General features: G+C 36.3%; 1 protein-coding gene across 1 annotated transcript; it reads right to left on the minus strand.

Moving 5' to 3' along the window:
* Nucleotides 1-816: 816 nt before the first annotated feature.
* Nucleotides 817-13,508, minus strand: oxsr1a (oxidative stress responsive kinase 1a). Its single transcript, XM_084119087.1, has 18 exons — nucleotides 13,223-13,508; nucleotides 12,312-12,424; nucleotides 10,799-10,907; nucleotides 10,542-10,683; nucleotides 10,375-10,430; nucleotides 9,917-10,026; nucleotides 9,716-9,817; nucleotides 7,963-8,096; nucleotides 7,804-7,852; nucleotides 7,199-7,264; nucleotides 6,973-7,095; nucleotides 6,835-6,873; nucleotides 6,639-6,752; nucleotides 6,444-6,514; nucleotides 4,358-4,410; nucleotides 4,154-4,222; nucleotides 3,998-4,062; nucleotides 817-3,898 (listed from the first exon to the last, which is right to left on the minus strand). The coding sequence occupies exons 1-18, from the start codon at nucleotides 13,290-13,292 to the stop codon at nucleotides 3,824-3,826; spliced, it is 1,560 nt and encodes a 519-aa protein (XP_083975213.1). The 5' UTR covers nucleotides 13,293-13,508; the 3' UTR covers nucleotides 817-3,823.
* Between the last annotated feature and the right edge of the window lie 4,630 nt (nucleotides 13,509-18,138).

The raw sequence follows: 18,138 nt of genomic DNA on the forward strand, positions 1-18,138 counted from the left end.
ATGTGTGTGTGTGTGTGTGTGTGAAATATTTCCTGATCACACGGGAAGCAAAAAGCATTTTTATACCTCCTTTTTCAACAGGCTTTTCTTTTAGGACCTAACAGATCAAATAACAAAAAGATGATATCCATATTGTGTTATTTAGGAGAGATGGCACTGTACTTTGGCTTGACATGTTAATTTGTAAAATATATCTCAACCTTCTCCAGTAATGAGTTGATCGCTGCTGCCTTCTGAATGAGTTCTTTCGCATCGGTAGTTTTTCCGCGGTCAAGAAGCCATCTGGCAGACTCTGGAATAAACCTATATTGGTGTGCACATCTAATTATTTAATTCGCTCACAAATGCATCCAAATGTAAAGTAAGTGTGTGTAAGTGTAAGTGTGTGTGTGTGTGTGTGTGTGTATTTGTATACACATGTGTGTGTACAGACAAACACATATAAATAAGCTATATTCAGTAGATCAAGAATCGCTTTAGAATCAGATTGATTCCCAGAATATTCTCACCCTGTGTGTGCACATACATAGACAGATAGATAAGACATATGGATATATAGTAAGACAATGAAACACACCAAGTTAACATATTTGTGTCAAATCTTTTAACGTTTTCAAAACAGACCGAAACCAACTTGAGTAGTACTTTGGTTCTACTAAAAAAAATAAAAAAATTGTGCTGACAGTATCTGTAATGTGTAACTCAACAATATAACACAAGCAATAAACTGGATAAGTGCCTTCATCATGAAGCACTTTAATGTCATTACGCAATTCATATTTATAGCATTTAGACAAGTCTGCAGGGGGAAAAAAATTCATAATTTCATTCTTTATTGATTATTATTAAAAATAATTGGGTACACATGCACTGAAAATCCCAAAAGGTGAAATACTATACAGTGTTCTACCATTGTCCTTCACACACACCATACTGAGAATGACAGTAATACCTCCATTGCTTTTGTGTTGTGACAGTTCATTCCTTACAGTTCAATGAGAAAAGCATGAAAAACAAATTGAAAAGACACTCATTTCTTTTAAACTGGAAACACTTAAATATTCCACTAAAATGCAGCCAATCCCTCTTTGAAAGTCCTGCATACATGTGTTTGGTGTGAAAATACAGCATCTCTCCAGACTGAGCAGAATGGTGGAATGATATTAGACAACGAGACCACAGAGAAAAAATATGAGCATGGAGAGAACAAGATCTGATGTGTCAATCTCAAAACAAATCAGCTTATTTAATTATCTTTAAGAATTCATACAAATGAGGAAATAAGAATATGCTTTCAATTTTCAAATTACTTCCAATGCATTCCAGAAAAAGGCCACCCACTTGTGCACACATGAAAATAAATACTACTCTCACATCACTATCACCAAAGTGAGAAAGAAAATGAGACAAGGACGGGTCTTAAAGAAAAATGGTCGAGGCTTTAGAGAATCATGAAAGGGCAGCATTTTTGACGGTCAAAGAAATTAAACCATTGCGTTCGGGCTTTGACTTGAGTCTACTTAAGGTATCTGAGATACCTTTAAAAAAATAATCACAATGATTACAGTAAGGTGGCATGCCATTGTAATGAGTTGTTAACCATTTAAAACATACAAACACACAAAACTCACATACCACAAGCATTCTTTTTAAGAATCCCACCAACCTGTCCAACAACAACCAAACAAAGACGGCAAGGCAGAAACCGAAATGCAGAAAAACAAAAATAGCCCCCGACTTGACAAAGTAGAACTCAGTACAAATTTTTTTTAACTACTCTCAAGTCATGCTAATGTCATCTTTTAGAGGACATTTTCAGAAATTAAATCCTTTGAGGGAAGTGCCTTACGACTGCAAACACAGAGAAGCCAACAACGAACATAAGACTAACAACCGCATCGAGTCCATAGAAAGGCCAACTGTGAACAATATGTATACTGTTTCTATTATATATATAAACAACACCAATTTGATTATTTACATGTTTTTTTTATCAAGTACTAAAGATGCCCCACCCACATTCATTGTTGTATTCACACTAAATACTTAAAAATAATAATAATAGATCAACAGTCATTTGCACATACACACATGTAAGAAAGTGACAACAAAAAGAATCACTGACCATGTCTAAAATGAATCGGTTTTGAAACCACCTTAAAATGAAACTGTTTGTTGGAAGCCAAGGAGAAAAATTAACTGGAATAATTAGAAAATGAAATGGGGTGGAGTGTAGAACCTCAGTAAAAATAATAATTATAATAATAAAAGTTCAGCAAAAAGGTATAAAATAAAAAAAAAGAATACCAGTTGCATGTGAACACATTTTCTGCCTATATATACATGGAATCAGACATCAGTCTACAGAGACAAATGATATAAGCGAGTGTAATGGACTTAAATATTTACAGACACACAAATACAGGCCCACAAATTCTATTACCAATATCACTTAGACTGCATTAAAGTCACTTTTCTTTAGTTTGTTGCTGGTCAGCCCCAGGCTTCACTGGTCTTCACTTCATCAACAGTGCTTGCGAGGCCAGCAATGTATTGAAAGTCATTTTCTATACACATTACTGCAATTCAGTTCCATGTACAGACTCCATTCCGACTTTGCATTTAGATTATATATAGTTCATAGCTTCAGAAATTTAGTTCAAAATCTCTGATTGAATTGTAGAATATTGAAAATGTTTAAAGCCATCGATGAATTGATTTCACCCAAAACGTTAATGTTATTCATTTGCTGCCTTACAAGCACTGGTATATCCTTCAAAATTTTTATAATCTAGTTCTGTAACACTATCCAAACAGCTGCCACTATACTTAATAGATATGCATGTATGAAACTTGTAACGTTACGCTCAATCCACAAAATTACATATACCCTTTTCTAATATAAAGCCAAATGCACAATTTAAATTGTTTTCTGAAAGAACAGCATATTAGGAAATAGATCAATTTGATGAAAAAAAATCAAATTCTACTTTTTTTTTTTTTTAAAGCTCATTATCTCATCTCTCTTGCACCTTGTTTTCATGGAGAGCCCATTCAGCAAAGTTAAATGAGCGCAAAATTACCAGCATATCTTAAGTCAAAAATCATTCATGCATTCTGGCATTAGCCCATGCAAAACGATGGGAATGTATCCCGATAGTGAGAGAGCAGCCGAAATGTGTAACTGTGAGGTGCAGTGCACAGGTGTAACAGTGAAGCATCATGTCTGAGTGACGTGGCTCCCATGTTTACTGGTTAAAGTGTAAAACCGTACAATGTTTATCGCTCCCAAATGACGGACCACATTGCAGATTGGTGTACTGAACAGCTGACTTTATAGTCGGTCCAACATGCCTATAAAGTCATAGGCATGACTAAATGCTTTCCAAATGACAATCCTGCCCTAATGCCTCCATTGAGGTACACAGCTGCATGCACACACAGTCACTTATTCATTTCACAGATGAGATCCACAGCTACTGTCTACCTACAGTTGTAAATTCAGTAGTACTATCGAAAGTAAGGCATTCTTCTTTTGACATCTACCAGTATTAGGAGTTGGTTCAGATTGTGCAAATGTTTTAAGCAACAAAGAAAACAAAACATAGATGAATACTGTAAACATCTGAGGTGCGCTCCTGTGAAGAACTTGGATGCAGTCCTATTCAACATTTGTTAATCCTATGTGGTGTCAGATTCCTTCTGTCTCTTTGGCAGTAGTGGTTTTCTTTAGGCCAATGAAAGCATTTACAATGCACTGTTGTGCAAACGAGTCTGGGTTTTTTTTTTTTTTTTTTATCCTGGTTGCTGGTAATACTATGTTTTAACTTATACTCAGCTGAGCAAATCCCATGAGTTTAACGTCATCTGGAATTTCAGAGCTGTCCACTCCCGATGCCTAAACGGGAGAAAGATAAACACAGTGGCAAATGTAAAACAACTCCGATGAGTAGAGCAAGCAGAACAGACCACTGCACCAAATTATAGAGTAGCTTACCAGCTTGAAAGTGACATTTTTGTTGGTTTGTGGATCATCAACGATTTTCTGCAAATTTGCTGCAACTAAAAAAAATATATAAAAAAATACAAAAGTTAAAAACACTTCTTATTTTCAACATTTATATTTTTAGTGTCAATTTTAACTCAAACTCACCAATAACTAAATCTCTTCCATCCACTAGTCCTGCAGACACAAGCTCTTGAGACACTCCATCAGCAGTGTCTGGATAGAGAGGAATTCAATTTGACACATTTCACTAGCTTTTTTGATCAAGATTACAATGTCAATATATGTGAAATTAGACATTAGGAGGAAGCAGACAGACACTTAGTCAAGCGATCAGTAAACGTCACAAACCTCTCCCCGGCATGAACTCAAATCTGATATCGTTTAGCTCTTTCTTTGTATTCCTGTTGCAAAACAAAATGCAAAAACTCAGGTTAACTAGTTAAAGAAGGCATTTTGATTTCATTTTAGAATTGTAAAGCACAAGTATTTTATTTACTATTGAAGTATTTATTCAATTTTGAATGTCCTACACATTGTCCATTTCAAAATGTCCAAACCTTTCAAATTTTTCAGACCATATTTAACATAAATGGCTTTTACAGTGAAGGGTGTGGATTTTGGAATAAATTGCTGCCTCAATGGATATGTAATGAGTGATTATAATTAAGGTATTTATCAATATTTTTCCTTAAATGAGTTGAATGACTTCTCAAGGCTTGTAAGATTTTACTTTGTTATAGAAGTTACCAGTGTGATTACTGAAATGTTCTTTTCATGTATTCTCAAATGTCTGTATTTGATATCTGAATGCAGTAACAGTGCTTGCTCATTAAACCCGGCTTCCAGAAATGAAATATGGAAAGGTGTTTTGTTTTGTTAAGAAATGTCTTCAACATGTGTCAATACATTCATCTGTTTTTCTAGGGTACTCTGACAGCAATGATCACAGGGGTCATTGAAGTCTATAGTTTAAGGGACCATTTCTTTGTTAAAGCTTTACTATAATGCGTTACACTAAAGTGTCCTATCCTTGAGAGAAAGAACGCATTATCTTGATGTTTTGAGACAACTCTCCTGTTTATAGTTAGAGCCTGGCCAAATCCAACCTTGGAAAAGCTGTGTCGGTGTGCGTGTTAGTCTTTTTGGTTACAGGTTAAGGAACCACTGGCATTATTGGAGATTGACTGAGTTGTTGTTCGGGACATGCTGGCACCCAGCAACCCAAATCTGAGACCTGGAAGGTCATGACGTGCCTAACATAATCGATGGAGATATGCTTCAGTCTATCTGTATATGTGTGGAAAAGTACTATGTTTATCTATTTCTTAGCCAATGAGAATCATTTAACCTGTAAGCAAGGACATATCTTAGACCTTGGTGAAGGGTATAACTGCTGTGATCTTTGTAACTGTAAGCGGGGCGGCCTATGAACTCCTGTGTGAGTCTTGAAGCTGACTTCTGCTGATGAAACTGCAAACTATCTTCAGTAAATCTTTTCTTTAATTTATTATAATTCTGACTCCGGGTCTTCATTCATCATATCTGGTTCTGGGTCTTTGACTGTAAAACCCCTTACAACATCATTATTTTCAGGATTATATTTGGTATTTAATATAGTCATCTCTAAATATTTTTTTTTCGTTGGTTTTCTCAAAGTGATCAAATGTGCTTGTATGATACGCTTTGAAACCTTACCTCTGACACATTGGTTTGATACTGTAAATGTGATTTGATGTTGCATGATCACCAAGTAAAGTACAGAGACCGAGACCATTTGCTCCTTCATCAGTTGCTGGTTTGAGTAGCACAAGCACATTCGTTCAAATGAGACTCGCTTATTGTAAAGACAAATAGTTTCGCATAATGAAAATGTGCGCTTTGAATTCATTTAATAGTGTTGGACAATCATTAAACTTTGGACATGAAAACACTCTGCTTGTATGATACATTTATTTTTAGAAATACTTAATTTTATATTTTTAGAAAACTGAATAGGAGCATTAGTCTGGAAACACAAATATTTTTCCATACATCCAGACCTGGAAATTACCAAAGCAACATTTCTATGATTTGTTTAAGTTCTTAAAGCTATAATTATTCATATATTTTTTATATTATTTCAGTGTTATTTCGATTAACAAAAAATATTTGTGATAGTTTTACTTAACACTGCAAGGCACTTGCCTTAAACTCAGCACCAACACTCTAAAAACCTTTCTATTTCTGAGTGATAAACTGAAATATTTGTATTGTAATTTAAAAAAAGTTATAGCAATTATAGCAGTTCCAAACATCTTACTATAAAGTTACTGGGATAACTGCTTGTATTTTTATATGATGTAAAAAGAATGAGTGTGCCAACACAACCCTGCGGAACAACTGTCTTCAAACGGTAGATAGTCATCATCAGTAAGTCACTATAATGTTCAAATACCTTAATCTTAGGACCAGGCTGATGGGGATTTTGGCTGAGTCCTGCCCTGTCATAGTAGGTGCGCCAACAGCCTGTAGGGATACAATTTCAGTATCTAAAAAAATTCGAACTAAATTATAAACCAAGAGCACTTGTTAGGTCAAGCTTACTGCTGATACTATTGTCACAGAAGAAACTTAATACAGTAGAGCTCACCTGGGAGCCTGGAGAGGACACTGATATTGTGGCAGTGTCATCTGCAACACGTAGCACTTCAGACTGTCCTGCAGCGACTGGCTGCAGGAAGCTTAATGGATCTGCTGGAAAGATCTTTGAAAGAAGCAGAAACAAGATTTTCATGAGAATGGTTCTGGAGTAATTCAGAAAGTAAGAAGCAGAAGCGAACTCTCACCTCTGCATTTTGCACAGCCTCCTCCTTTACTCTGGGTGACTAAGAAAAGACAATTCAAAGACTTAAAACATGCTTTTCCGAATCCACAGACTAGATTAAAACAGCCATTAGGTAATGGTGTAGCAGACAAGCATCTACCCGTAAAGCGGCCACTGCTGCCTTCCCTTCCTCACTCTCCATATCCAGCTCATCATCACTCCATTCCCACTCTCCATCCTCAGTCTTATGGAGCCGACCGCTGGAACCCGGAACCCTCCGCACCTATTCACACATGAATTCACATGCACAAAACTGCTTAAAGCACACCTTCTATTCTCAATTCATTATTTATACATCATATTCGGTCAGTAAATTTGTCACCCACCTTCCTTGATCTCTCTCCTATTGTTGGCGCCCTCTCCAGCAATTTTTCATTCAAGTATTCGTTGTTCTGTGAAGGAATTGTGGGAAAAATTTGTTATAAATATAACCATTCACATTATTATTATTATTATTATAAATAATTTTAGATGCTTAATAAGCTGCTAAAAAACTGAACTCTAGGTCCACTATTGTAATAAAAGACATTTGAGACAATCCGCAGAGACAGCATCCTCTGTGGGTCGTAATGCAGCACTGCAGTGCCGTACAGGCCGCCTTGTTTACTGCCACTGAGCCGCTAGGAAAGAAAGTCTGCTGAGGCAGCACTGTATTTGTTACAATATGGCATGTATCCCGTGAGCAGGAAATGGTCTATAGAAACTCTAATCCTGAGTATTTGTTACAGTAAACCAGCCATGCTGGACCAGTGATTTGAGAACGTTCAGTCGACAATGACTGTAGCCAATCTAAATAATAACTGACACGCTGGAAGCAATTACACAAAATGGAATACACATTTGTGAACTTAGATTACCAGTATGGGAATGTAAAATGTAACTACTCTAGTCATTCTCTGTAAATTTGCAACTTTGGGATACAGTATCTTACCTTGGCTTTTGTAAAGAACTTGTGTTTTAAAAGTTCAGCAGCTGTAGGCCTGTTGAAGAAAGCTGAATTTTAATAATAAGACCAAAAACTAAAGTTTTTCTGACCATAATGCCATAATCGAACACAGAATTTTTGAACTTTGGGAAATAAATGCACTACCGTTTTTCTGGATCCTTCTGGAGGCACAAGGAGATCATCTTCCGAAAGGATTTACCATATTTTTTAACCATTTCTTTATCTGTAACTCCAGTCTCTAGACACGGAGGGTCATTCTGCAGAGTTAACATGAGAACCTAAACCAAAAAAAGTGGGAAAGAAATCAAGACAGACCAAGACAAATCATTACTGTGGAAAAAGTATAGACAAAAACATTAAAGGGGCATTCCACCCATAGGAACATTGTTTTTTATTGAAAGTGGGTCATATATGTAGTCGAAATGTAAAATACATTTTGAATTTGGTGCCTTCGTGACCGAGGAAAGACAAAAAATAACTTCAGGACGCATTTGTATGAAAGACAACAACTCCCACAATGCACCACATTGCACAGCTCCGCAAGCCACTCCCACTAATCCAGAACAGCGCATATCTGCATATAAGAGAAATCACTCTTCCGTCTACAAGGCTAGCTACCAGCAGAGCTTGAAATTCATTTCACACATAATGTCTAGTTAGTTGGCGAACTCATAAGTGCATTACTCCTCGTTTTTATTTCTTTCGAAAAGGTGAATTATTGCATGGTACCGGGATGTTCAGTCAGAACATATGCGGTGCGAAACTAGGATAGTTCACAACACAAACGTCCGTGTCCTCGTCTGATTCAGAGATTTCGTCCAGGCGAAATTGTCATCGTTCAAATTCTTTGCCGCAGACGGACTCTATCTCTGTGTTCGTAGTTGCATAGTGAGATCACCGGCGCCACCAGTCCGCCCTAACTCGAGCCAGTCCGGGCTCCTCGTCCGCGGCAGGCAGGTCCTCTGCCTCGGCTGCTCTTCGCTATAATGCGGCTTGTAAAGGTAGCCACAAACACCTGATTCAAGCATCAGACTTCCGAAATCCTCTTCTTCTATATCATATTGAGTACTCTCCTCCGCTATTGTCATAACTTTACATCTGTCTCCACAGCGCCTGTTAGCTTAGCTTCAAACAAGATGGAGGATATTGCTTTCAGTTTCAGAGAGTAAAGTCCCACCCACTGATCTGTAATAGGTCTGTAGCGTGAGCGGGTCCCGCCCCTGGGAAAGATTGGAGAGATGAGGAACTAGTGTCTGTAGTCTCAACAGAAATCCCCCCCTCTTACACTTCCTTCGACAATGACGCAAAATGATGATTTTTGCGTCATTGTGGGAGGAAGTGTAAAAGTAAATAACGGATTTCTCCCGTCTCAGGGGAAAATGAGAGAGTGTTGCACGACCATTCAATAGTATGACTGGGTTTCTAACAATGCAAAGCTTAGTGCAAATGGGTGGAGTGTCCCTTTGAGCAACCATAGGCTGAATGACTTGAATGATTGTTGCTATAGAGTAGTGCAGAGATGATGTTTTACTGTAGGCCATTGATAAGTTAGCATTACCCTGGTTCCCTGACAAAAATTTGTATCTTACAAGTTGCACACGACTAGCATGCCTTTAAAGTCATCACCACTAAGCTTACAACTCTTTCAAATTTTATTTTAAATCTACACGTTGGAAAGTTTGATATACAATAGTTTGTAAGATGAGTTAACACAAGACTATAAAAGTAGAATAGTGAGTTTTCCTGCTCAGCATGAGAACGCTTAACGTCCTTCTATGGTCCCATTTAGCCACTTGTTAGCAACCACCTTTTTCAAGACATAAAAGCTTTAAAAAAACAATGAGAGGATATTACTGATGTATTTTGTCATAAAATAAAACATGAAAATACTGCTCACCTTCATTGGAGGATATTTGTGATATGGAGCAGCCCCGGTTGCCAACTCAATAGCTGTGATCCCGAAACTCCAGATATCAGCTTTGAAATCATAACCCCTAACCTGCGAGGGAGCAAACGCATTTTAATTCTCTCATTACAAAGCCATTCAGTTTCCAAAATATATGAAAGGCAAAGTAGGAACAGCCGGGACAACACTAACCTGCTCCATCACCTCAGGGGCCATCCAGCATGGAGTTCCTACAAATGTCTTCCTCACTTTGTTTCTAGTCATGTCTCCACCAGTTGCTAAAAAGGCACTGACACCAAAGTCTTCACAGACGACAAAAAGACAACAAAACTATCGATCATCTGATCCAAGATCACTGCATTGTTATTTCAGGCCAAGCACCACCTCTGATCAAATCTGAAAATCCATCTTTTTTCTGTTTGTTTAATGAAAAAAATAAACCACTTTTTCCCTCCAAGTATAACATTCCACATAGACTAAATAAACACTATGAAGGCAATCTAACAGCATATTCAAATAAGAATATACAGCAATCCTTTGAAATCACAACAAAAAATACATATATATTTTACTTAACTCGTACTATTAAGCTACGTAATTGTCAATAATCGTTGGAAGAAAAAAAGAAAGTATTGAGAGTGAAACTCCACCTGCAATTTGAACAGAGCCGTCCTCTCCTAAAAGAATATTTCCAGCCTTCACATCTCTGTACAGAGAGAAATGCAGATCAGTGTGCTGCTTGATGACTCAACAAAATTAAGAATGGAAAGCACACATAAACGTAATTATATAACCAAACCATGGCAAATACATTTACCTGTGAATCTGACCATTTTTGTGCAGATAATCGAGACCTTCTAGCACCTCTTTTAGTATGGTGGCAATGCTGGACTCATCCATGACACCCGATTTGTGCTCCCCTTTAGAAATGATGTACTTAATAAAATCCAGAACTGAGCCTGAAAATAGACGCAAGTGGAAGGATACTGTATTATGCAGTACTTTATTTTTTAAAAGACCAATTAATAACTTACTTTATTCAAGACACTGCATTTAAACAATTGACTAACTCACCACCACTGAGCAACTTCATGACCAGCCAAAGCTCATCTTTGACCACAAAGGAGGTGTAATAAGACACAATATTTGGGTGATGGCACTGGCTCATTGCCTGGATCTCTTTCTAAAAAAATAAAAGGAGAAAAAAAAAAATGTTAGGAAGCAGAACTGTTTAAATCTATATATAATGTTAAGTATCTGCAAACAAAATGTCCCATTGCTCCTGACTGCTCAACTACAGCCTCAAATTACTTCAAGGCCATTGATGAGTTTTATGCAACAGAACTTAAAGGAAAAAAAAAAAGAACCCAGACATTCGGTAAATAGTCCCGTCATTCTAACTCTGATCATTTAATCACAAACCAGAAAAGTCTTTCCTTGTGTCTGTGCCAGTTTAATCCTCCTCTGATTGACAGACATGTGGTAGCCTTGCACATGACCCGGGTTACATCATGAGCGTGACCCTGAATCATTAACCGAGGTGAACAGAACAGACCCTGAAGCAGAAGTACGTTGCGTAATTTTTCTAAAACTGACAGTCATTTGTGCTTGCAGACAACAAAATTGTATTTTTGTGGAATTTGTCTCAACCTATCCCATCTATTTTTGTTAAAAGATTATTTACATAATGCAATGATTCTGTGTACTCAGGAATATTAATTTAAAAAATATAATATAGGATATACATTTTATATAAATATATATATTTATTAGGGCTGTCACGATTCCTCGATTAAATTCGAGTACTCAATTTAAAAAATCCTCAATTGCAATTTACCCGTGTCGAGTAACCAGCAAAATACTGGAAGTGGCGCATTCCACGGACAAGAATCCATGAATCACCTTATTAGACAGTTTTCTATGGCTGCACGATGCATTAAAACCATAGCATAGTGCTATTGTGAATTCACAAAAGCATAGAGTATATGCCCCACGGGTTTATTATGTGCTTTATTTACATGTGTGTATGTTGCGTGCCTCTCAGAGAGGCTCTGTTCACTGTAAATGCTGCTCCACATGAACTGATAACATTTACATGCGTGAAGTGTCTCAAACTCCATCTCTGCATATGCTGTGAGTTTGAGTTGCTTATAATGTTTGTCTGGGAACATAATGTGCTGCATTCGTGAGGTAAATAATTTATAAACCTACGCCAAAACAACAGAATACATAAATATGTTTCTAAATATGCAAACTGTTCAATGCGATTTCAAAATAAAAGTTAAACCCTCGCTCTGAGTTTGCATGTCCACATATTCTTTTTCAAGAAATTACAGTGGGCTGTGTAGCATTTCTATCATAAAGTGGCCAAATATATATATATATATATACACATACACATACAGGTACAGTATATTTTTATCTGATAACTTGAAAACCTAACATGCTGTAATAGTGGGAAAGATTGATTTTAGTCCAATCCAAATTATGCTTCTAAACTACCATCCATAAATAACCAGTTTAAACTGAGACTTCATCCTAATCAAACACTGTTTGTCTTATTTTATGAGCAGTAAGCTGACATTACCAGGAGCTCATCCATGCTGGTCTGGCATTTCTCAAGATTGATGCGTTTAATGGCCACCTTCTCCTTCCTGGGTTTGCAATATGCCGCCTGGACCACAGCTGTTGCTCCACTCCCTACATAACAGCAAAAAGATAGCAAATTTAGTGATATAACCAAAAGACTTAATGTATATAAAATAACATTAATGAAATGTTAGAGAAGATGACAGATGGCCATAGTCTCCTCACTCCATAAATGAAATTAGCTATTGAAACCTTTTTTTTAACCAATATAATGGGGTGTTTATTAAATTGTGCCCCTGATGCCAATTCAAACAGATTATGTAAAAAATGAACTGGTGTTGATGTCTTCATTTCAGAATATTCTAAACTTATATTTAAACAATTCATTGTCTTTATCCTTCTGCTTAATGACAACTTCCTCTGCAAAAGGGGGCCGGAAAAAAACTAATTAAACGTCCCAGGACAAGAAAATCAGCTCTTGTTATGTGATCAGAAGTTAAATAACGCTAGTTAAAGTGTTCCCATAATACGTCAAACTTTCATCTAGAAAACATGAACGTTATATGAATCAGTTTGACACCAAACTAGCCAGCAAGCAAGTTGTCAATTGTAATGCTTCTTTAACCACCAAGCACCCCATATGTCATATCATATAACACGTTGAAATCCTCGAATCAATCAGTAAATCAGCCATTGTCCGCAAGCATTACAATCCGCTGGCATGTCGGGTGGCTAGCTAGCATGGCTAACACAGACGGAACATCTTCTAGGCGCGATGACTCAATTACTGATGGAGATCTGAAATAACACAGACCATCTGGGCCCAAGAGATCTTAACACACATGTCTTACTCTCCTTTATTCTACCATTCATGTGATCTAGATGCTGATGTGTGATGGGTTAGCTCACCGATCACCTCCTGTAGCTCATAGTCATCCTTGTCGATAGACCAAGGTTGAGAGCTCGGGTCCTCGGACATGACTGCAGTCAGATCCCGTCAGCCGCTCGCGACACTGTACGCTCACGCGGCTGAAAGCGATAGAAAACGGACGATTGAGGATTTATACTCGATGTACTTATGTTGATCTTGCCGACCGCTCTCAGTCTCTGCAGCCAAACTTTGCCAACAGAGACGGTGGTGACCCCGCCTTAGGCGGAAAAAGCTCTTCCTCGTGTCAAAATCTTGGAGGCGACCAAAATTATGCCACGTTACGCCACCTAACGGTCATGACGCAGAGTCACCGGGGAGAACAGCAGAAACAGTCTATTCACTAGAAAAATATGACTTGTTCAACTGTTGAATTTTACATGAAATACATTAAGCTTTCTTGTATGTAACTATTTTTACTTTACTGCACTGTAAAAATGTTCGTAATTTTAATAGGAAAATAATAATATATAGTTTAGACTACTTTGTTCGTTTTTCTTACTATACTTTAATATTAGAAGTAAAAGAAACAAATAGCCTTATTATTATAGGTTTACATTATATTTAACAATTAAGCCAATACGCAAACGTTTTTCGGTAAAATATTGTTAAAATATATATATTTTTTTTTGTAAAAAGTATGAATCGGCTTATTTATTGGGGAAAACGCACTCCCAACAAACTCTGCGTGAATCATCATATTTGATTAGTTTATATTTATTATTAAGTTCACTTGTTCTATTTTTGTTTTGAGTTACAATTTATGTTACTTAGTGATGCATTATTTGTTTATGCATGCATGATGCATTATTTCATGTGCGTTACGGTTAGCCTAACGAGCAGTGAACATGGTTTGAAGCCACTTTGAAGCGCAGCTACACTGCCACCTACTGGACTTATTCACATTAAACTATTTTTCTGTATCATTTCTATTGATGAATGAACAAATTAATAAATTATCAACTTCCTGGGGGAACTATCTGAGATTTTAAATGCTCCACTGAAGAGTATAAGACATTATTTGTTAATTTATTTTTATTTATTAATGTTATTATTATTATTCTATCTGCACCATATATTTTGTTATATATATAATACAGTAATATATAATGCATGTAAACCCATTTGTTTTTCTCCTCTAATAATATTTAGTGACGGTTTGGCCAGCAGGGGTCTTGTACTTGTGCATAGCTGCTGGAAAAAACACCCATGTGTCACAGTAAATATGTAGTATATGAAATATTTAATAACTCATAGTTTGAATAGTTATAACAGAGACTATTAGGAAATGTGATGTGCCATCCTGTACAGTGACAACATTACTGCGACTGGTTAATCAGTGTTCAGTGTTCCCAACATTCAGACTCCAAAAGACAGCTTTAGAAGGAAATCATAACTATTAATTGATTGTTGTGTAAATACAGTTGTATTTATAGTTTATAATTTTTTATTTACATACCTGACTATGATGTGCATTGTGAAATTTACAATACGTTTGACTATGAATATGTTAAAGCTAACTTAAAGGGATAGTTCACCCAAAAATGAAAATTACCCCATGATTTACTCACCTTCAAGAAATCCTAGGTGTATATGACATTCTTCTTTCAGACGAATACAATCAGAGTTATTTTTAAAAATGTCCTTGTTCTTCCAAGCTTTATAATGGCAGTGAATGGCTGTTTCTGCATTTGGCCATTCACTGCCATTATAAAGCTTGGAAGAGCCAGGACATTTTTTTATATGCTGATTGTATTCGTCTGAAAGAAGAATGTCATATACAGATGACTTGAGTAAATCATGGGGTAATTTTCATTTTCGGGTGAACTATCCCTTTAAGCATTCTTAATAATAACCCATGTATTCAAGAGACAAAATGGCAAATTTTTGGGGCTTTCCAGGTTTACACCCACATTTGAAATAGTCAGTATAGGGGAAGACCTATACTTTCTCAAGCAAGAGACTATACTGGAAATCAACATGTTTAAGTAGTGTCTAAATTCAAAAAATTCAATATGCAAGCAGTAGACAGTGGAAATCCCAGCTCCAGGAATCCAACATTATGGACAACAATATCCATACAGTAGCATTACCAAAAAGAGACCAACAATACCTGAAGACTTTCAAATGCTGCATACAGGATAGTAAGACTTTGCATGAAGAAGAAATGCAAAGTTGGATGCACCTGCCTAATAATCAAATGTCCACAAGTGACCATGTGTAATTTTCAAGATTAAAAATCTTATTTTATTTGTGGTACAGCAGCTTGTGATTAAAGGAAGCAGAACAACAGATAATTTATGTGACTTTATGTGAAAACTATACAAAATAAAACGCATAAGGATATTCAATATCAATATTCAACTAATGGTGCAAACTTCCTTTAAATGTTTGCAGAGTCTGAAACTTTGGCTGTGCTAAATGGAAATGTAAAACAGGAAGTATAACTAAGTTTGACTTAGACCACTATATGGAATATATCAGACCACTATGGAATTGGGCCCATTAACTGTTTGGTTATTGACATTCTCCAAAATAACTTCTTTTGTGTTCAGCAGAAGAAAGAAATTAATTCAGGTTTGGAACAACTTGAATGCGAGTAAACGGTGAGTAAATTTTCATTTTTGGGTGAACTATCCCTTTAAGAATTCAAATATAATACTTGTCCAGCAACACTGACATGGAAACAAAACACAATCTTTTTGCTTATGTTCTCAGTGTAAGCATGTAAAGAAGTTGTTATGAATGTCTGTGTGCTCTCTACTGCTTTCCAGCACATCACTACTACTTCACAGATAGACTATAGATATTAAGAATGTTTTTGGTAGAGCTCTCAGTCAGCAGGCCGCCCACACTGTTTAGATGTATTGTCAAGAAACGAAAGTAATTTCACTTAAACAATGTTGCACACATAGCATACTTCAACCACACCCTGTCTAAATGCCCTGCATGAATGCCACCGAGGTGAAACATATGTTGGACTGCATCAAAAGATTGATGGTCTGATGACTCAGGTGGACCTAATCATTGTTCTAACCATTACAAGCACTCTGAGACTTCCGATTATTTTTAAAACAAAAGTTTCTTCAAATCTGATTGGCTGAGCTGTGTTCAAAGCCTTATTGTAAAATACCCTGATGACCTCTTTCCGCTAGTATTGTGTCACTGTGTCTGTGTATTGTTTGATGACCATCTGCTAAACATAGCCTAGCTGAAGAACTACATTGCTTGGTGGATGAATTATTATTTGTTACCAATAAATTATTACATTTTTGTTGCAGCGTGTTTATTTTATGAAACCTATGTAGAAACTGTTTTTTACATGCAATAATCCCTGTGAAGTCGGGTCTAACGACACCCCTTAGCTGTTCCAAAATCACTTCTGTCTGCTTTATTTTTGTCTAATATAGGTGCTAGTTGTCACAAGGATTATATCTCATCTTAAAAGAATTGTTTTTGTCTCCAAAAAAAAATCCAGTAGCTTCATATTTTTGCAATTGGGTCATTCCATGCCAAATCAACCAAATTTCAGAAACTTTCCCAGCTCAAATTTTTATTTTTATTTTTTTCTGAAGAAAGGCAAACATAAATAATGAAGAAAGCCAAAATATTAAATGTCATGGATTAATATTTATTGAGTTTTGTCGAAGGGGGTCAAACTTAAAATTTTCACCTGAGATTTAGAGCCAAATTATAGAAGGTTAAAAATGACTTTAGAAGGATGGCAGCATCATTATTTTATTTGTACACGGAGATAGTTCTATTAGTTAAATCTCTTGACTTTAGCAAACTTTGTTGCCACGATGACAGTTCAAAAATGGGAAAAAGCCGTTTCAAGTTTCCCTGTAACTCAATTCTTAAGGATATCTTAATGTCCTTTTAGATTTTGGTTTTTAACAAACTTTTCTTTAGGTATCTTCATTTTTATGGCCCTTAATTCCAGTGATATGGGTATCTCAATATGGCCCCAAGAATAAATTGTTAAATTGTACTCATTTTCAGTGGTCAAAAACAAAATGTGCATCACTTTACATAGCGCTGATACTTGATAAATTTGATAATTTGATAAATTCATGACATGCATCACTTTGATAACTTTAATAGTTTTATAAAAACCTATTTAGTTTGAATACATTCAAGTAATAAATATTATGTTATGTTTGTTCTAACCCTAACCCCTAAATGTAAGGTAGCGCAAACGTCCGCACAAATGAACAGACTAAAAATGGGGTTTTAATAATAAGATATTAAAAATAAAATACCATGCCATAATTGTATGTTTGAAATCTTTCATCTAAACAAATTATATAAAATCAGTATAGTTTTAAAGCTGTTGAGATAAATGAAAAACTAATTTGTATATTCTCAAATGTAATAACAGTAGCATGATAATGCAGCACCAAGAGGACCACAACTGATCCTCGTGGCAGAGAGAAAAGGCAAAAAAGCTACTTTCAAGTATGGGTATGTTGGTACACCTTTCATGTCAGGTGGTACAACCTGTAAAACTAGAAAAATGCTACTTTATCATAAACTTCTTTTTTGTATTTAAAAAGACTATGCATGAGCATGCTAGAAAAGGCAAAAGCTAATACAGGTATCCAAGTAGAATCCTGTTAATGCTAAATAAGTTGCATAAATCAGGTGGCGCAACCAGGAAGTCAGGTGGTGCAACTGAATATTCAAGACTAAGGTGGAGATTCCAACAGAATACTGGGCGTTCCAGGATGTGTTTAGCAAGCAGTTGCCATCAAAATTACCACCTCATCAGCCATGGGACTGTGCTATTGAGCTGCAGCTTGGGGCCCAGTTTCCAAAGGGCAGGATCTACACACTATCCATTCCTGAGCAGAAGGCCATGGAGGAGATGCAAAGCATCAGAGATACATCCACTCTT

Source organism: Abramis brama, assembly GCF_963993115.1.
Source record: "Abramis brama genome assembly, chromosome: 7".
Taxonomy (NCBI): Eukaryota; Metazoa; Chordata; class Actinopteri; order Cypriniformes; family Leuciscidae; genus Abramis; species Abramis brama.

Bases quoted from the DNA above. Each gene is read 5' to 3' on its own strand.
- oxsr1a (XM_084119087.1), bottom strand. From the start codon at position 13,292: ATGTCCGAGGACCCGAGCTCTCAACCTTGGTCTATCGACAAGGATGAC. The intron at 10,684-10,798 runs GTGAGTTAGTCA...GTCTATTTTCAG, and splicing joins CATGAAGTTGCTCAGTGGTG to GCTCAGTTCTGGATTTTATT. The intron at 4,063-4,153 runs GTGAGTTTGAGT...TATTTTTTTTAG, and splicing joins TGGAAGAGATTTAGTTATTG to TTGCAGCAAATTTGCAGAAA.